This window comes from Aethalodelphis obliquidens, unplaced genomic scaffold (genome assembly GCF_003676395.1).
Source record: "Aethalodelphis obliquidens isolate GAN/ISIS:26980383/991018 unplaced genomic scaffold, ASM367639v1 scaffold4, whole genome shotgun sequence".
Lineage (NCBI taxonomy): Eukaryota > Metazoa > Chordata > Mammalia > Artiodactyla > Delphinidae > Aethalodelphis > Aethalodelphis obliquidens.
In genome coordinates, this window is record NW_020837948.1 from 26,842,177 (window position 1) to 26,863,590 (window position 21,414).

The 21,414-nt window shown below is 35.5% G+C and overlaps 1 protein-coding gene across 2 annotated transcripts in view; it reads right to left on the reverse strand.

The window, feature by feature from the left end:
* The window catches only part of WDR36 (WD repeat domain 36), a 37,673-nt gene extending 16,581 nt beyond the window's left edge, over window positions 1–21,092 (reverse strand). Inside the window, exons 1-15 of one of the 2 annotated variants that reach the window (XM_027100196.1) lie at window positions 20,712–21,092; window positions 19,426–19,453; window positions 17,694–17,794; window positions 16,135–16,252; window positions 14,196–14,328; window positions 12,660–12,714; window positions 11,252–11,384; window positions 10,528–10,703; window positions 10,089–10,209; window positions 9,518–9,583; window positions 8,461–8,547; window positions 7,114–7,259; window positions 2,224–2,338; window positions 1,551–1,716; window positions 650–758 (exon numbers count right to left, since the gene is read on the reverse strand). In XM_027100196.1, the coding sequence (XP_026955997.1) occupies window positions 650–758; window positions 1,551–1,716; window positions 2,224–2,338; window positions 7,114–7,259; window positions 8,461–8,547; window positions 9,518–9,583; window positions 10,089–10,209; window positions 10,528–10,703; window positions 11,252–11,384; window positions 12,660–12,714; window positions 14,196–14,328; window positions 16,135–16,252; window positions 17,694–17,794; window positions 19,426–19,453; window positions 20,712–20,873 (1,716 nt within the window). In that variant the 5' untranslated portion in view covers window positions 20,874–21,092. The remainder of the gene's footprint in view (window positions 1–649; window positions 759–1,550; window positions 1,717–2,223; window positions 2,339–7,113; window positions 7,260–8,460; window positions 8,548–9,517; window positions 9,584–10,088; window positions 10,210–10,527; window positions 10,704–11,251; window positions 11,385–12,659; window positions 12,715–14,195; window positions 14,329–16,134; window positions 16,253–17,693; window positions 17,795–19,425; window positions 19,454–20,711) is intronic. The other variant, XM_027100202.1, reaches the window with a different exon arrangement.
* Between the last annotated feature and the right edge of the window lie 322 nt (window positions 21,093–21,414).

Sequence of the window (21,414 nt, forward strand, 5' to 3'; positions counted from 1 at the left end):
ATAAATAAAAGTAGCTGTTGGGAGTGTCACTATGTAGGATTTTCTTTTCTTTTATTTTTTCTGTTTCAAGTAAATAAAGGTATCTGCAATTGATGCAAAGTCTTCAACTTACACTTTTTAAACTAGAGTACTTATTACCATATTTCTCACTATAACAGCATAATAGTAAGCTAAAACACATTTTTATTAATTAAATTCTTTTGAAGTTAAGATATATAAACTGTAGAAATAACACTAAACTAGAATGAACCAAGAATCAGATATTCCAGGTCTCCTATTAATTCATTATGAATGTAGAAAAACAGAAATGAGTTCTCTCAGCTTAGTTTAATATTAAGTCAAAAATGATACACTTATGTTTCAATGATTCACTCTCCAAAGTATATTTTGGCCTTGTTTAAAGAGAAAAAAATGAACTCTGGGATTTATACTTTAATGGCATTAACTTCCTGGGAAATATTAAACTTCTTTTAATTCTAAATTTTCCTTAAAAATCTCTTTTTTGAAAATTAGTCTCCTAATTATTCATTTTGAACATCTCCTATGATGAGTTTAATGCTATTAAAAGTTTCAATTATTTGAACTTTTTAAATCTAAACAGAAATAGAAATGAATCAAGTTTTATTTAAACATCTAAAGTTTGTTTTACCATGTCATTTATTTGGCCTTGGTGTCCAGAAAACTCTCTGACAATCTTCCTAGTTTCTATGTCCAAAACAGTAATGGAGAAGTCGTCCAAGGCGAGTCCCAGAATGCCACTAAGCAAAATAAATGCAACAGTTTTAATGAAAAAACAAACAAAAAAAACCCCTTGAACTAAAATCTCACAGTCATTTAAATTTTGTTAATCACGTATACTTTTGGGGGAAATTAAGCAAAATGCTGTTCTTTTATATGAAAAGTCTGGTTTTTCCCACTTGGTAAATTACCTATAGTTGACCAGTTTACATGAGGGTTAGGGTGCCACCCCTCTGCAGACAAAAATCTGCATATAACTTTATAGCTGGGGGACTTCCCTGGTGGCACAGTAGTTAAGAATCCGCCTGCCAATGCAGGGGACACGGATTCGATCCCTGGTCTGGGAATATCCCACATGCCACGGAGCAAATAAGCCCGTGTGCCACAACTACTGAGCCTGCACTCTAGAGCCCGTGAGCCACAACTACTGATGCCCACGCATCTAGAGCCCATGCTCCGCAACAAAAGAAGCCACCGCAGTGAGAAGCCCACGCACTGAAACGAAGAGTAGCCCCAGCTTGCCGCAACTAGAAAAAGCCTGTGTGCAGCAACAAAGACCCAATGCAGCCAAAAATAAAATTTTTAAAAAAAGATGATATTAACTTTACAGTTGGCCCTCCATGTCCATGGTTCTGCATCTGTGGACTCAACCAACAGTGGATCATGTAGCGCTACAGTGAGTATTTAGTGAAAGTTGTGTATAAGTGCACCTGCACAGTTCAAACCTGTGTTGTTCAAAGGTCTACTGTACTTAAATTAAGAACTAAAAACATCAAGAAGAAAGTCCTTTATCATTAAAAGAAAAACTTTACCTGTCTCTATGTAGCAGCATCATATTTGGAGATGAATCAAGGCTCATAGAATGAATTAAAACTTTGTTTTTAAAGTTCCAGAACTTGAGTACTCCTTCACTACCAGTTGTAATTGTCAACTGGTTTAATCCATCCACTGCAACACCTCTAACAGATCCTTTATGGGCTTTAAGGCATATGTTAAAAGAAAAAAGAAATAAGAATTGCAACTGACTCTCTGAACACTACACAAACAGTGATTCCTTTATTTAAATATCTAAGTTCCCACTATTTAACACCCCTAAAATCTTTAAATTAATATGGATTTTAGGGAGCAGAGAGAAGATTATTATACCACTTGAGTAATAACAAAATCCATCAGGTTGATGCCATGAAGATTTCAAAAAATAGTTAAGATTTTCTGCTTAATGCAAGAAGAAAAAAAGAACCTTTAATTTCTATAATATCCACTTTCCCCTAATACAACTATGACTTCATTCTCTTTATTTCAACATGGTGTTTCAAATAGATATAATGGCAGGAACTGCCACATACGGCTGATGATAACCCATATACAACTTTAGCAAAATGACTGGCACTCAAGAATTTAATAAATGCCAGCGACAGTTATTAGCCTTTTATCTATGTATATTACTTTTTTTAAAAATAAGAAAAAGAAAAATAAATTCAATACCTTGATCCTTGCCAAAACTTCCTCGGTGTATACCCGACTGCATGTTATATACATCTACAGTTCCTGATGAGAGACCAATCACAGCAAAGTTTCCACAAGAAGTTATATCCACTGCCTTAAGGGAAAAAAAATTAACACAAATGACACAGAAAATAGCTAACATTTTTATTGTACTTTATGGTTTCCAAAGTATTTTTTTAAATCTACTAATTATCTCATTTTTAAAAAAAGAACGATAAATGAATTGCTTCGTTAATTTTCTTAAACATAATGTAATTATATTTGGGTGTATTAGAAATATCTGTTTGATTCTATCTCCATTCTCTAAGAAGTATGGAGAAATCCATACTTCCAAGACAGCAAAACATAACCAAAGTTAACTCAATTGAAATTCACTCAGGAGAATGGTATATCAACTGGTCTTCAATTTTTAATTTATTCACAACGGTACTAAAGTCAAAGCATTCCATTGCCTAATTTCTCATTACCTTACTTTTGTAATTCCTTTTATAGCGGATATAAAACTGGAACCATATCAGTTGGGATGTCCAATGAAAAAGCCCAAAATATTTTAATTACAACATATTAGGAAGGAAATACATGAGATACTGCATGGAAAACATTTAGTTTATAAAGTTTCTGTAAAATAAACTCATATTTTAATACTTAAAATAGAAATATTATATTAAAAAGATGTCTTTTTTTCTGTTAAAAACATGAGACTGGCTATGTGGTGGGTCATGCTCAGAGAAATCCTTCATTGCCACTGCATCAGTCAGATGTCACCCACCCAAGAGTTAATTCAAAAAACTGTTGAATTTATGCCTAAAGAAACAGATGACTTCTAAGACCTAAAAGAAAATATTCAACAGAGGATATTTAACTGTGCAAAGCAGCATAAGACTGATACACCACTGAGTCAAGATATCTTTACACAGCATCCACAGAAGTACGCTCCACTTACATCTATATTTTTTCTAGACAATTATAGCTTATAACTTAAAAAAAGTTTTAGATAGGAAATTATGGACTAACCTTAAAAAGCAATCTATCTTCTCAAATAGAACACTAACATAATTTTACCTATTCTGAACAACTCATAAATGTTTATGCTATGTTATATATTTATGCTCTCAGGAACTAATAAAGATACTATGCTATAACCTACAAGTAATGGCCCCTGATGGCCCTGCTATACAGTAGTCCCCCTTATCTGCAGGGAATATGTTCCAAGACCCCCAGTGGATGCCTGAAACAGTAGACAGCACCAAACCCTATATATACTATGTTTTTTCCTGTACTAATGGGCAGGTAGTGTATAGAGCATGGACACGTTAGATAAAAAGATGATTCACGACAGAGAGGGACAGTGCTACTCAGATGGCATGCAATTTAAAACTTATAAATTGTGTACTTCTGGAATTTTCTATTTAATATTTTCAGATCAAAGTTGACTGCAGATAACTGAAACCATGGAAAATGAAACCATGGATAAGGGGGGACTGCTGTACTTTCTGGAACTTGCATTTATTTTAATAGGATTTATTGCTGTTAATGGGACTGCTTCTGGAAGTCTCCTTTTACTTATTTACTTATTCATTCTAACCTATTGTTGAAGACAGCACAAGCAAAGCAAAAATGAATAAGCTAAGAAGGTTACCTCTGATTAACAAATTGTACTCTAGCACATGGGTTCTCTGATAAATACTTACTGGTTTACTACTTATGGGCTCCTGGCTTTGTTCCAGATAGCTGACTCCAACCCAGCACCAGTTAAGTATCATTGTGTGTGTGTATGTGTGTATACACACACACACACACACACACACACACACACACACACACACACACACACAATGTTCTATGAGTGATCATTATAGGCTATGAGTTAAGAACATAGGTTCTAGAAGGAGTGGTCCTAGGTTCAAATCCCAGCTCTTCCATTTACTAGTTTTACTGATCAGGCATATTACTCGTTACAGTAAGCCTCAGCCTCAGTTTTACTGCCTATAAGAAGAGGCTAACAATACTCCATTATCATAGGACTATTGTGAAAATAATATAATACTGATATGTGCTAGGCAGAGAGCCTAGAACAAAGTAAGCACACAAAAAATGTTAGCTGTAATTATTATTACCACTACTATTACAATAGCTACTCAAAACTTTGCAGGTAAACTTAAGAAGTTTAAGATAGACTCTCTATGGCTTACAGATAAAAGCTTAAGAGTAGATGTTTGTACTATGGAGAACAGAGCATACATACTGACAAAAAAAATTTGTACAAAATAGGATCAAATGTGGTTATACTTGAAATATGCATTTTCAAAAGCAGAGGCATCTAACAAACTAATAGAGCTAATAGATAAGTTCAGCAAGGTTGTTAAGATACAAGATCAATGTGCAAAAATCAATTATATTTCCATACATTAGCAATGAACAATCCGAAATGAAATTAAGGAAAGAATTCTATTTATAACAGTATTGAAAAGAATACAATTCTAGGAAAAATTACCCAAAAAAGTATGAGGCTTGTATACTGACAACTACAAAACACTGCTAACAGAAATTAAAAATCTAATTAAGTGGAAAGACATCCCATGTTTATGGATCAGGAGTAATACTACGATGGTTAACACTCCTCAAACTGAGGTGTGGAATCAACAAGACCCTATCGAAATCCTAACTGCCTTCTTTGCAAAAATTGACAAGCTGATGCTAAAATTCATATGGAAATGCAATAGACCAGAATAGCCAAAACAATCTTGCAAAAAGAAGAACTTGGAAGATTCAATCATCCTGATTTCAAAAAACTTACTAGAAAGGTACCATAATCAAGACAGTGTGGTACTGGCATAAAAATAGACATATAGGACAATTAAAGAAAACTGAGAATCTAGAAAAAAACCCTCACATTCATGTCAAACAATTTTTGGCAAGGGTACCCAGGCCATTCAATGGGGAAAGAACAGTGTTTTGGGCAAATGATGCTGACGTAACTAGATATCCAAATGTAAAGAATGAACTTGGATGCCTACATGACATCGTACACAAAAATTAACTCGAAAAGGATTACAGATCTAAATTTAAGAGCTAACATTATGAAACTCTCAGATGAAATCACAGGAGTAAATTTTTCATGGCCTTGAGTTAGGCAATGTTTTTCAAAAAACCACAAGAAAAAAAAAAAAGGTTGGACTTCAAAATTAAAACCCCTTATGGTGAAATGATACCAACATGAAAAGGAAATGACATCCCACAGAATGGGAGAAAATATTTGCAAATGACATATGTGATAAGGGACCTGTATCCAGAATATATAAAGAGCTATTTCAACTCAAGAGGAAAAAGATAAATAACCCCATTAAACAATGGCAAAGAATTTGAATAGACATTTCTCCAAAGATGTAGAAATGGCCAATAAGTACATGAAAAGATGCTCAACATTGTTAAGTCACTGGGGAAATGCAAATCAGAAACCACAGTGATATACTACTTCATACACACTGGGACAGCAATAATCAAAAGAACGGATAAGCACAAGTGTTGGCTAGGACATACAGAAACTGGAACCCTTATACATTGCTGGTGGGAATATAAACTTGTGCAGCCACTTTGGAAAACAGGTTGGCAGTTCCTCAAAAACGTTAGAGTTACATTATGACCTAACAATTCCACTCCCAGATGTAAATATAGAGAAACAAAAACATATGTCCACACAAAAACTTGTGCACTGATGTCCACAGAAGCATTATTTATAATAGTCAAAAACTAGAAACAATACAAATGTCCACCAACTATCAATGGCTAAAAAAAATTTCAAAAGTTGAAAATGAAATATTATTCAGCAATAAAAGGAATAAAGTATGATACATGCTACAACATGGATGAACCTTAAAAACATTAACCTTAAAAATGCTAACTGAAAGAAGCCAGTCACAGAGACCATATATTGTATGATTCTATCTGTGTGAAATGCCCAGAATAGGCAAATCTATAGATAGAAAGTAGGTTGTGGTTGCCTAGTTTGGGGAGATGGCAAAGGGGAAAAGTGAGAGGATGGGGCTTATTGCTAGTGGGTACAGGGTTTCTTTCTGAGGTGATGAGAATGCTCTAAAATTAGACTGATTAGATTTTGGTGATAACTGCACAACTCTATGAATACACTAAAACCCATTAAATTGTACACTTTAAATGAGTGAATTTTACAGTATGTGAATTATATATCAGTAAAACCTATTTTGAAAAAGCAGAGGCAACGATTCTGCAAACCAAATTTGACATCATTTCTTTATACCTTAAAACCTGAACCCAATAGACGACTTACATTATTTTCAAAAGAAAACAAAATAAAATTTTAATAGAGGAGTAAGAAGTTTTAAGTTAACAGTGGCATTTAAAAACCATATTTAAAAAAGGCTTAGACAGTACTCAATCAGACAAATGTAAGAAATGAAGGATTTAAATAACTTCTACATCTTTAACTCATTAAAGATTTAGCTGAATCTTACTCCTACATTGAAAGAAAGAAAAGGAAGGAAGAAACCTTAAGATTCACTTTCACTGAATATAGTACTATATACTCAACATAATTCAGGTACGAAAGTATATTGATAAATGCTGAAATCCCCCTCAAAGTGTATCCTGAGTAATCCTATATTAATCAGAAAATTAAAATAACCAATATACAACATCTAATTAAGCAAAACTTAAACTTAAAATAATTCTCTCCAAGCTGGAAAACTTAACACTATTAGGGAAAAATTTCAAAATGTTAAACTATGTTCTTTGTTCTTTCAATGAATATTATCATTAATAAACTTGAGTATAATAAGATAACCACAAGACAGTTTTACAGGAGAAAACGCCCTTAAAAACAAGTTCACTTACTGTTGCAGTTATGTCATCTTTCTTCAGCTCTTTTGGCTTGAGAAAGTAAGCACCTATTGTAGATCTTTGATAGTTCCAGGTTGAGCAAGATAGCTTACCTTGATGGCAAGCAATGATACCATCCCAGTCACTTTCACGAGCTTCCTCTAAAACATAATTAAAAGCATAAATCAAATTGCTTTTCATTCCCTCACTCATTCATTCACGTATTTTATTTATTAAGCATTTAATATTCTCTGTTGTAATTAGGCACTAGGGACAGGATGGTCAACAGGTAATTTCTGAGAGCAATGAGCTTCCAATCTAACAAGAGATTCTGATTAGAAGAAATTACAATAAAGTAAGATGGTGTCTTGTAAGAGCACTCAGAAAGAGTTTACTAAGAGAACTGGAGAGAGTAATAAATGGTCCCTGAAAGAAGTAAAACAAGTAGAAATTAATCGGTGGGGGGGGGTTGCTAGAGCAGAGAGAGGTTGAGACACACACACAGGCCCAAGAGTAACCTGTACAAAATTAAGCACAGCAAGTAAGTGTCTTGAGAGGGGTGGCAGGAGGACAAGGCCACTAGGTCACATTACCAGGGGTCTTGAAAGCCATGTGAAGGAGAGGAGGTTGCACCCAAAAGGTGATAAGGAGCCATGAAAGATTTTTAAGCATATGAATGACATGATTCAGATCTTTTAGAAAGACCACTCAGGTTCTAAGATAGAAAATAAACAGGAGGGGGGGTTAAAGTTAAAAAAAAAAAAGACCAGTCATCAGGTTGTTATAAATAACCTTGAAATGGAAATGGTGCCTATACAATTATTTCTATGATAGTTTTTGCTCAACAATCTTATCACCTATCTACATTTTTCTTAAAATCACTTCTTCGAATGATGCACTGCTCAAATGACACAGTATACTAAGACCTCAGTATGTTCAGATGTTTATTAAATTAGCCAGAGCTCTATGTTCTCAGTTCTCACCTTTTTACATTAGTGACTTTCTTATACCAGGCGTATAATAGAATAAATACAAGAGCTACAAAATGAAATAGCAAATATCGTTTATTAATAGCTTACAGAGAACAAAGCCTAAATTATTAGATAACAAGTTCAAATTATAAATAACTCATTTTCAGTCTTCACACAAGACTAGCATGCACTTGGGGTGCATCCTGGATTCTTATTAATATTTGCTGAAACATTTATTAAAATGGGAGAAATAAAGAAATATATTTTGAGTTACCCTCCGGATGCTTATTAATATTTGTAAAAACATTTATTAAAATGGAGGAAATAAAGAAATACATAGGAGGAAATAAATGACAGAGCAGAACTCGAAACACAGTATGAAGTTTCTTACCAGCTGCAAACTTTGTGATGGGTGGAAGTCTCACTGACATGGTATTCTGAAGTCCTTTACGTTTGACTCTCTTTTTATTTATTAATCCTGTGGTTAGGGGAGAAGGGAATAGAGCTATGAATCCTTCTTAATGAAAAATGTATATATAAAAAAAGCTATTCATTGTCATATAACTATAAACGTCAAGGTATTCCCATTTAAGTCAGATGCAAAATAAAGATGGTATTACCACTATTATCAGTAGTATTAACAATGACAGAAATATAAATGAACAGACTGCAGTCACAATATTAGCAAAAAAATAAATATTAGCAAATTATATTAAAATATATAAAATACCACTGAATAATCTTAAATATGTAGGACCAATAGGAGGAAAACTAAAAAAACTTCACTGAGGAACATTAAAGACAACTTGAATGAGGATATATCATATTCCTAGATGTGACGATTCTTAAAAATATCAAATCTCTCCAATTTGATTCTAAGAATAATTATTTTGGATATTGATTTTAAAATGATCCTGAAATTCATCTGGAAGTATATACATGCATGAATAGCCAGGATGTTGGCTTGCAAAGAAGAGTAATTATAAATAAAACTGAACATTTTTGTTTAATAAACAAACTCTTTCAAATAACAGAAACCATGGGAAGGGATACAGAATAAAAGAGCCCTTTTTGCAAAAAGATGGGATGCTTCTTACTTTGATGCTTTCTCTAAGCTTCCTTCCATCTTTAAAATGTTATAGTCTGCAGATGGCTCAAGTTAGATCATTAATGTCTTTTCGGTGGCAGCAGTATGTTTTTACCACTTAAGATGTTTTTTACCACCTAAGATATCTAACTCTTCAATAACCTTACAGTAGCACCTCAATCACTTCTATAGCAACGTCGATCTTAAGTATCTTACTACTACTCTTTCATACAAAGGATTTTTATTTCATCTGAAGAAAGAGGAAATTATCAATGAAACCTCCTCTGATTATCTTACAGAATCTCGAAATGATTTTTTGTGTGTGACCAACAGTTTTTTTTCCATCTTGCAAATGACGTACCATGTCCCAAGCTCTTGTTAAATTTTTCATGTATTGTGGAAAATGACTGAAGAGTTCCATCCTGACCTGTTGATATACAGAGAAAATGCCTAATCAAGCTTCATCGAAACAATGGACCATTTAAATCACAGCTCTTATAATATTAGATTCTACAAAAAGCTTGAAGTTAGTTTGCAGCACTTTAAAAGGCGAGCTGATTGCAACTACCTAATTTATCATATTCAACTGCACACAGAATGCCATTTAGTAAGAACAAAGGATAAACTGAGGTGCTAATAATTGCCAGTAGATTATCTGTATAGGCAAGGGCCACATTTCTGGAATTTGCCCTTTCTGTCTCTGAGGATTAGTAAATAGAATGACACTCCAAATAAAAGTAATAGCAGCTACAGTGTTCCCTGAAGTATTCAAAAACAATCACCTCATTTTACCCAGATTTCCAAGTCACTCAAAGGGGCATTTGAATCTAAAACTGTGTAAATACCAAATAAATATTAAATACCTAATAAATATTAAACACTCTGCTCTCATTACTTGCTGAAATAAATTAATGCACAAAGCAGAAACTCACTTGCGCTAAGAATTTGTTGTCCGTTTTGTCCATAATATCTTATTTTGGTAAGAGGAGCACTATGTCCCATTCTGAATCTCAAAAGCCGGCCTTCACCTGTGGGACCATCAAATATCCATATCTGCCAAGAAATAAAAAAGTAAGGTTCTTCCACAACGTTTGAAGTGATCTGCAAGCAGTCAAATCATCTCCTATACAAATGTGGCACTGGGTATTGCGTGCAGACCACTGACCCTGGAGTGGGGGCTGGGGAAAAGCTAAGCTGTAACTCTCTCACTTTACTAAAATCATGTAACCTGCTATGCGTTCTATTTCATCTGTATCAATATCTTATCCCATATTCCCTTCATCTGCTAGGTTCCAGGCTGACACAGTACAGCAGGCTTATAATAACCAAAGGGTAGGACACATGAGCCAAGAAAGATAAGAATCATAGTACCCTGAGAGCATTGTCAGCACCATTTGTGACAAGAAGTGGTTCTCTATGGAGAAATGTCAGTCCGGCAATTGCTGTAGAATGTGCATTTCTCATTTGATTGATTAACTTTTTGTCTTCTAGATCCCAGAGTCCAATATGGCCACATGGGCTTCCAGCTGCCATTACTGGATGACCATCTGTTGTTAAAATAGAATACATAAAGAAAAACATGCAACATAAAACAATTAAACTTAAGAATTTCTCTCTCCATCCTTTTAATCCATAAATATAAAGTTTAAAAAAAGACTATACACCAATAATCTATCAATATTCCTTTGGCTCTTTATATTCCAGTATTTCATTCATTTCTATTAGATTAAATTATAAGAAAATATTAAGAAAATCTCTATGAGCTTCAAACTAATGCATTTCAAGTGTTCTTAATTTTCATCAATCAATAAATTAAGGACTTCCCTGGTGGCACAGTGGTTAAGAATCCACCTGCCAATGCAGGGGACACGGGTTTAAGCCCTGGTCCGGGAAGATCCCACATGCCGCAGAGCAACTAAGACCGTGTGCCACAACTACTGAGCCCGTGCTCTGCAATAAGAGAAGCCACCGCAATGAGAAGCCCTCGCACCTCCGCGAAGAGTAGCCCCCATTCGCCGCAACCAGAGAAAGCCCCTGCACAGCAACGAAGACCCACCACAGCCAAAAATAAATTAAAAAAAAAAAGTTAAGTTACCTGTGCGAAATGAAATCGAAGTAATAGGTCCCCAGTCTTGACGAAACTTCATTAATGTTTCATCAAACTTAATGTTGTGAATGATAATCTGACCCGACATAAGACCAACGGCAACAACATCCACAGCTGGTGCCTGAAAATTAAATTACTCAACTTTTTATTTTCTTAATCAAATTAAATTAATAGCTTTAATAATACTGATGATTACATCATTACTTATGTGTTATCAAATTATTAATAGCTTTAATAATACTGATGAGTACATCATTACTTATGTGTTATCAGAAGAAATAATGGAATATCTAATCTAATAGTCTATGATTATAATCTTCATTTCTTTTTTTTTTTTGCGGTCTGTGGGCCTCTCACTGTTGTGGCCTCTCCCGTTGCGGAGCACAGGCTCCGGACGCACAGGCTCAGCGGCCATGGCTCACGGGCCTTGCTGCTCCGCGGCATGTGGGATCTTCCTGGACCGGGGCACGAACCCGTGTCCCCTGCATCAGCAGGCGGACTCTCAACCACTGCGCCACCAGGGAAGCCCTATAATCTTCATTTTATAAATGGTCTTACATACAGACTCCATAAATTTCTTTATTTTAGCACACAAGATCAATGTCTAATACCATTACAAAATGGAATCAGGCTAAACATGTTATTAATTTGCCATCAAGTAACTACTACGCATGAGACCCTGTGTAGAAGCTGGGTATACTAAAACAAGTATGATGTCTTGCCCTCAAAGGACCTAATCATCTGATAACTTTGGGGTCTTCTGGGTAGGTAAAAGCAGAGTAAGGCTGACGGTAGTGTGAGAGAATAAAGGAATGTATATAAACTGGGCAGGTATAAGCAACTGATATTTAGAAAGACAAGGGTACATGGCTGTATATGTGTCCAAAATAGATATAAGATTCTCTGCAGACATACAGTCATTCATTCATACATGTCCTATAGACTCATAAAAACAAAAAGCAGTTATTTCTGGAAAAGTCAAGCATTTAATGAATCATTAAGATTTGGGCCCCAATTATCTCAAGCTACAAATCTCAACATCCTGACAAATTTCTCCGAATGACCTAAAATCTCCCTTGCTTCACTGAAAAACTCATCTCTGCTCTTTACAAGGCACTGGACTACATGCTTACAAAATGATTGGTAAACATGGTTCCATAGCAACCAGATTTAGAGCCTAATTCCAGGCAAAAAGGTTTCCACAAATGTTTATAGACAAAGGCGCTGTTTTCAATTACATTTCCAAAACACTATTTTTTATGGTAATATTTGTAAAGATACACTAGTCTATATATTATTTTGTCTTTAGGTCCAAAAATATGGTTGGCCCCTGAAATTGAAAGATGCTACTACTATGAGCTTCATTTCTTCTTTGACATAACAGAAAAATACTAACCTGCTGAAGCGCTGTCACTCCAACTTTCCATCCCGCAAATGTATACAGAAGTTTACTACAACAAGAAAAATAGTTGAAAGCTATTTTTTGGGGGGGGGGGCAGAAAAACAAAATCAACTACATATTAAAAAATGAAATAATAACAGGTGATATTTATTAAGTTCTTACTCTGCCCCACACTATTCTAAGTATATATATTAAAACAATTCCATGAGGTAGATACCACCATTTTCCAGATAAAGAAACTAAGAAACTTAATTATGTGAAAAAAATCAAGCTAAGATCACATGGCTAAAATTGACAGAGCCCAGAGAGACCAACTCCAGATCCTAAGCTGCTAAGAACTACTCTACTATGCAACATCTTTAAGAAACTAAATAGAAAGAAAAAAAATACATGAGTAACCATGTTATCTGACAGATACAATTTAAAATAAAATCTTAGAATATTGGCAGATCTCATTTTTCACTGCAACGTGTTCCTAGAAACATATCACAAAAGGGAATATATTATAATTACAATACTCCTTGTATGTTACGTGACTGTTATACGACAATACTGACGCTGCTCTAAATTTCAGAATCAAGCCATAAATGATAAAGAATCCATAGAGCAGAGATATATGAAATTGTTATAATGACAAAGTACTTAAGCATATGTTAAATTTTTTAAGGGGCACAGATTAGATCACTCAGTGATTATCCAAGGGATACTTAATGTACAATAAAGAGTGTAAACATCACATAAAGAACCTAAAGAGATAACCTTAGGGCACAGAATATTTCAGTCATTATCCCTCAGCCTAGTGCAGCGTAGGTAGTCAATGATATTTATTAAATTGAACAGAAACACTGAATTAGAACTAGGATAAACATTAAACCTCTGAAAATCTTATTTCCCTTTTCGAATTTATAAGGGCTTTGGAAAGAACAATTTGGATGGTCAAATATTTTTGTTTGCCCTTTTAATGCTATACAAAGAAAAGTGAGCTGCCACTTTTTTCTCTGGATAAACGTTCAAATAACAGGCAGAGGTATCTAAAATCATTTATCTAGACCCCAAGCTATACCAATAATATTAACTAGATATCCGTCATGTCTGTGGTTGATGATCAATGTACTTTTACCCTGAAAACCATTCCTAAATGTTAGCACTAAATTAACACTGATTTGCTTTGCCATCTTACCTTTCTTAGTTTACTGAGAACTAAAAGCTTCCCAGTGACAATCTCATAATTATCTTCTGATCCTGTGTACTAGAGCCTTCTTTACAGCTTTATGAATTCTTTACAGTGACTAAGGCCGTTAGTATATACTTTTCAACGAGGATTTATGAAGCTGCCTACCATGTTCCAAGACCATATCCGAGCTTTCACATATGTGATGCCGTGAGTATAACTCCAAAAACAGGTATATTTACTGAAAGCTCTCCAAATAAACATATAAAGGCAAGGAGAATTGAGAGACTTAAGTACGCATCAGGGAGTAGTGATGAGGATTAGGTAAGAATCACTTATGTTCTAAATATTGTGCTTACTTGGATTTTACATTCCACAACTGGAGGCTTCCTTGTTCACTGCCAAGAAGTATTTTATTCAAGTAGGTACTCGGATGCAAAATTGCAGAAATTTTAAACACTGATTTATCAAAAGACAACTGCAGATATTCTTCTATGAAAGTAAAAGTTATAAACAATATGTAACTTTTTAATAAAATAGTTTAAAATATTTTTCATATACCCATATATTTAGCACTTAAAATCTACCATATCAAAGATTTATGTACTAATATAGATCAAAGACATATGCTAACCTATAAACATTCCCTGAGAAATTAAACAAATGTGATGAGGGTCAACTTGCAAATTTAACTTTGACTGTCAAGAATTTTCTAAAAGTTCTAATATCAATACTCTTTAAAATTTCACTGACAAATTGGTTTACAGGAATGAAAACAAGGGTTCAAAAAAAAAATGACGCTAGGGATCAGACTTAGTATTTTTATAATTTGATCAAGAGGCAGCAAATGTTCCAAGTGACGCGCATGCACTGAGCTGAGCTATTCTAGGGAGTGAAGGACCAAACATCTAGAGAGCTTGACTGGCTCCTCAAACATGTAAAAGTCAGAGGCAAACTTCAGTGAAAGGAGCAGTGCTTGTCACATTTTCACAGGAGAACCTCTAGCAGAGGAGAAGACCTTATAGCCCCGTGGAGTAGAAAATGGCACAGCCAGCTCTCTCTCGCTGCAAGATCAAAACATTTTTTGAAATGCCACGTATGTTTAAAATTTCTATGTGTGAATTTTCTTTTCTACTTCACAGTTCATCCACGATGAAAACAATTTTTCACTAAATTTCCTAATAAATTTGAATATCAGAGAAGGTACATTTCTTTTAATCTTTAGTTTCACATACTATCTGGTTGCTACACACTCCCAGGGGTATGTGTACCCCAGTTTAAGGAGAATAGATTAACAGGTGAGAATTACACAAATTTTACTTAAATACTATTTTAAAAGATTCTTGCCTCTGTTCGTAACTAACAGTTTTACTTAAGATCACCACAAACAGCTCACTGAAGACACTGTGCTGCAGCAACAGCAACAAAAAGCTGGACATAAGGATCAACAGAAAGCCTACTGAACTCTAAGAATCAGGTTCTCTAATTTTATAAAAGGCCTTTTAACATCCATCTGCACAGGTACTACTTTTGGAATTCTGTTCCCTCCATCTGAGCAAAGACAAAACAAACAGTGACTAATCTGAACAAGAACATGGAATGACTCCCAGGAGGGCAATCTTTCTAGGATTTTTACTAAAAATAAACACATTACATCAAAAAATGAGTTAATCAAGAGATAACAAAAGCTAAAAATGTAACAGATTAAAAAACTTAAAAGCTTTAATTCATGAGAGACCCCACAGTCTTTTACATGAAGAAAGCTGGGGATATTCTGGTGATAAGTTCCTAACCTTTGAAGATAACATGGTCCTATAAACATAGCTCAGTGACACTGTTTAAGAATATCACAGTTAAAGGACACTGACTCACATTCTTAGAAAAAGGATGTATATTTTCCTTCAGATTACTGGATCTTCAAGTTTACTATTATAATTTCACTTACTGAAAGTTGAAAATACAAACCAAGTATTACTCAGATGTGAACACACACCAAAATTCACCCCACAGAGAAAATAATATAACATGTCATTAAACTTGGAGAACTGCTATACTAATACTGAACTAGTCTTAGTTCAGAAAAACACATTAAGCAGGTTATAAACAGCTCAACTAGCTGACTAAAATTATTGATACTTACCCATTTTTTACTTAGAACCTTTTTCCTTACACGTGTTAAAGATTCTTAAAATTTTTTTTACTGCTTTACTCCTCTGATATAGAAGTTATGCTTGCCTAGATACTTAATTTTAGCTACACACATACTACCCCAAGATAAAGCAATAAATTGGTTCTTACCTTCTGAATATATGTGCCAAATAATAAGAATACCGTCAGTATCAACAGAAATAACGTGATCCCCAAAGGGTTGCAAAAGATGGATTTCTGCCTTATGACCCTTAAAGGTATGTACTACCTACAATGTCAAAGTTCAAAGGAATTTCATATTATTATTCATTCATCATGTATTATTATTCATATTATCCAAAAAACAGGCTAATCCTGAAGATGCTCATGTTAAGAAATGTGGTCCAGCTTTTGATTACCCAAGGTTAGATTAACAAATAGCAAGGAATCAGGCATTTTTACCTGCTCCCCCAGCCAGTCCAATAAGGAAACATGAACTAGGAACACAGAAATGAGATCTCTGAGGCTCAGCTTCTCAACCGAGCTTAGGAAGCATGCACACAGCTGGGTCCCTCACCCCATCCAATCAGCGCAATTCCATGCTGATGGTATGTTCTAGAAGGCTGACCTCTACAGCCATCACCAGCTGGCTTCCACATGAGACAAGGGAGAGAGATATAGGATACTCCTTCCATATAGCTTTCTGTCTTGACACAGACACCCTTACCCTTACAGCAGCAGCTGCATCCTCAATAACTACAGTCCCCTCCCCCACGGTTTCAGTTCCCACCAGGCTCCAGAAACACTATTTCTTCTCCTTGTCCCTTTGGCCCTAGGGATGGTAACCGCTTCCTACAGTTGATAGTCTCTGATACCTTTCTACCCCTACTTTCTATGTTTATCTCCCAGGGAAAACTACAAATTGCAATATTTTGCAAAAAAAAAAAGACACTTTTCCTGACTCTCTAAAAGTCAAAACAACTCCCATTAAAGAACTGTACAGGTAAGTTGCCTTCCTCTGCCGTAGGTAGTGATGATGGAAAATGTTGGGAACAAACATCATCAGTCCAAGTTAAACTTTGAAAAGCACAGTGATTCTATCACTTGGCTATCTAGGCATCCCCATGGCCACTTTCCCTTTTCATTCTGGACCACTAGAGCCAGGTCACCTCTCAAGTCAGTTGTTCCAGGACAAACTTAGAAACGAATGAGTAAATTAACAAGAAAAGATCCTTCCTTAGTAGAGAAAACAGAGAATCTAGCTTTCTCTTTATAGGAAACAAGCACTCGGTTCTTAGAAAATGAGTCATGGGCTGTGTTGTTCATAATGAAAAAGTCAATCCACATAAAGCAGTAGTGCAAATAGGAATCTCTTAGGAAAACATTTTCAAACTACTCTTAACTAAATCCTACCCCAACCAAATAAACAAAGTAGAAAACTCCAGAGACAGGACATGGCTGGTCACAAAAATGTTTTACAAGCTGTGCAAATAATTCTAACATTGATCCTTGGCAAAGAAAACTGAACTAAAGCACCAGTTTTAACTAATTTTGAGAATTTGATGAAATCAACTTTCTCTTCCTCCAGAAAAGTGAATATACATTAAAAAAAAAAAATGTCCAGAGTGTCCCAGATGAAGAATAACAACATTAAAGTTCCCTCAACTACCATGACAATCAACTACTGACTGCAAAAGACAAACAAATTAAAATAGTTCAGTGATACAAACCTCTTTATTACGGGCAAAGGCAGAGAAAACATTCCCATAAGCAGCAAAGACTAGCCTCCCATCAGCTGCCATACAACAGATATCCTGTGGAAGGGAGTTACCTAGGAAAAAGGAAATATAAGAAGTAAGGATTTTTAAGATCTTGGAACAAATAGAAACCTCAAGTATATGTATAACATTTTTCCTGACTATAATTTAAAAATATGTATGTATGAGAATCAGAGTATAAAATTTAGATTTCAATGTTATTTTAGACATCTAATAGTAACTGTCACACTAAAAATATGACATCACCTTGACCTTCCCTAGAGAATTAATGTCTGGTATTTGCAGACATAAAAATGTAATCCTAAAGAAATGAGAAGAAGCTTTTGAGGTTATTTGGAAAAAAAAAAAATCCTCACTAAATACACAAAACTCTGGCAGATGGTCACCTAGCCTTCATGTGAATGCCTTCAGGAACATCAAGTTCCTTAATAACTGCAGGAAAATTTTAAAAGTAAATCAAAGCCTAGAACTCTAACTCTACCCTTTAGAGTAACCTAAAAAAACCTCCATATGATATTCTACATGCTGACCTTTCAAGTGAATAATATGGTTTCCACTCAGTCTTCTCCAAGATAAATATGCCTATCACCTCTAGCCATTTCTTATGATAGGATTTCTTGATTCCTCTCTCACTACCATGGTCACACTGGCCTTTTCTTTTTATTTCCTATTTTGGGGACGGGAGGCTTAAAATATAGAGAATCGCTTTAAGTATCTTTCATGCTGATATTCTGCTTTGGGATTTCATTTCCAAAATACTATTTTTATTGGTTTACCCTTCGCTTTAGTATTTGACTTAGGTTTTAGTGCCCTTCTACTGCCTTCTATAATTTTAAAAATGTAAGTTTATCAGACATGTACACTGGATTCTTTATAGCTCTGTTTCTCTTACAAAGATCATATTTGATGGTGAAACTAGAATCTCTCAGCCCTGGCAAGCTCTTTATTCTATTAAAGAGTTTTCAAAAAAAAAAATTCCTTCCATTGGAAAAAAAAATATCAAAATGCGGAAAAAGGGAAAACTCTTTCTTACAATAGAATGATAGAATCAGAAAATCACTGATAATCATCCTACTAATAACTGATTCAGGCAAGAATCATCACCAAATGATAAACCTAGCAGTAGTTGAAACTTTGTAGAGTAAAAGGACACTTACATGGTCTCAATGTATCTTACCACTTATTACATTTATTAGTTACAAAGGGTGAAACTTTAAAATGGAGCTGCCTGATAAATGCCACCTTAACCAAATGATCAAAGTTTTCACTGCCAGGAATAAGACTAACCAATAGCATGTGCCTCCTGATATGGTTCACTGAGAATTCAGCATCATTTCTGTTATTATTGCCATACTGCATAACCTGAATCTAATCATCAGGAAGCATTAGAAAAAGTCAAATTGAAGAATATTCTAAAAAAGAACTAGCCTATACTCTTCGAAAAATAAATGTTGTAAAACACAAAGAAAGTCTGATGAATTAGTCTAGATTAAAGAAGACCAAAGAGACATGACAACTGAAGGCAACACACGATCCTGTCTTGGACTTTTTGTTGTTCTTGCTATGTAAGTTTACTATAAATATATGCTGGAGTCCTTGTTCTCCAAGTCTTAAATTATGTCAAAATTTCAAAAAATTTTAAGATACTAAACATGCACAAATTCAGGATAAAGTCTATACTTACTTACTGCAACCAGACTAAGTTTCTGAACCTGTCTTAAAGAAAAAAGAAATGATTAAATTTTTACTAACAAAAACAACTATAATAATCTAACATTTGAAGATTAAGATCTAACCTCATACATAAATTTGCTATTCTGTCCTTCCTTAAAGAGACACTTAACTGACCCTAATTTTCATTATTAGGAAAGCTTATATTTTCTACTATTTCATCAGATGGAAGGGTAGGTGTCACACATAGTTTTCTATATGGGCCATGTAGTTAATATTTTAACGCTTTCCATGCTGTGTGGTTTTTGTTGCAATTACTCAACTGATAATGTACCACGAAAGCAGCCATATATGACACAAAAACAAACGTGCATGGCTGTATTCCAATACATTTGACTTATGAATAGACTGTAATTTTCAAAATTTTCATATGCCAAGAAATATTATTCTTCTTTGGATTATTTCCCAATCATTTAAAAACGTCAAAACCATTCATCTCAGAAGCACAGAGCTCAGAGGGGTATAAGGAGAAATTCATACCCTAGAGATGTGTAAGACTGAAAGAGCCCTTGAAGATGAATTAAATAATCTGTTTCTTAATCAAGAGTATATGGATGTCTCCATCCCACGTCAAAATTTGATTATGCTGCATCCTACTACTATGCAAATTTTACTTGGAGATTATGCTATATTAGAATAAACACAAACATACACAGAAAAATAAATAAATAAAAACGTCATGGGTCATACAAAATCTGTTGGCAGAACTGGCTTGCAGGCTGCAGTTTGTGGACCCCAATTTATGGTTACTGATCCAGCTATGTGACTTTAAGAAAGTTACTCAGGGGAAGTTTAGGGAAATTAGCTTGCTATCAAATGTGGACTGTCCCCTACAACATAATTAATCGCACCCCCTCCAGTTATCCCAATGTTTTTTAGCCTGTATTTCTAACCCAGCTCTTGTCGCGAATTGCACAAAATTGCTTGCAAGTTTTTCTGATGAAGAAGGTGGTAGCGCCAGGGAGTTTTTAAAATCACATTTACATCTTCAAGAGAACTTCAACAAATATTTACAGAGCAAATACATTGCTATTGAACTGAAACGTTCTCTAGTACCTCCCCCTAGACAGACTGCCTCCGAAACTCTTCCCAAGCAGACTTCAAGGGCTAAATCAACACGTGGATGTAATGCGGTGGCGAAAGCCCTTGGTAGGTGACGGAGGAGAGCGGGATTGCCACAGACAGAGTTGGGGGCCGGGGAGGGTGATTCCCGGGAAGCGGGCGAAAGAAGTCACTCACGTCATAGGTGTGGAAGCTTTTGCCCACGCACGTCGTCACATAGAATCGGCGCTTCAGCGCACTGAACCGCACCACGTGTGGAATGTCGTTGCTGAAAAGCCCCAAAGCCCGGAACCCCGCGAAAAGGGCGCTAGCAGTGCGGTCTCCTGCGCTCCGCTCCATTGCTTCCGCGGTGGGGTTTCCTCTGGGCTCCAGTCCCAGTGGAAACCGCGCACCCAGGCTCTCTGCGCGTCTCGTGGCACAATCCTTTGCCGGGTTCCCAAGCGCTTCCGGTCCCCGCTGCCAATCGCGTGAGCGGAGACTGTCCTCAGTGCATTTGAAAAAGAGCTCCCTGCGGAGCTCGAAGGGGAGGCGCGACTTCAGTTCCGCCGTCCACAGTCTGCAGCAGTTTAACGGTGCTCCCAGCTCTCCCGGGCCTGGAAGACACTCGAGTCACTTTTCAGAGGGACCTTAGGGGAGGGGAAAGACTGGGGAAGCAAGCACAAGGGCCAGGAGGGTGAAGGGGAAACGGAAGACTTAACTCAGATGGAGTCAGGTTAAACGTGTGAAACGATGAGACTGCCAAGAAAATTTGAACACTGAGTGGATATTTGATGATATTAAGACATTATTGTTTAAATATGTGATAGTAGTATTGTGATTATGTTTTTAAAGGTCCTTATCTTTTGGAGATATGTATTTATGGATGAAATTATGTATCTGG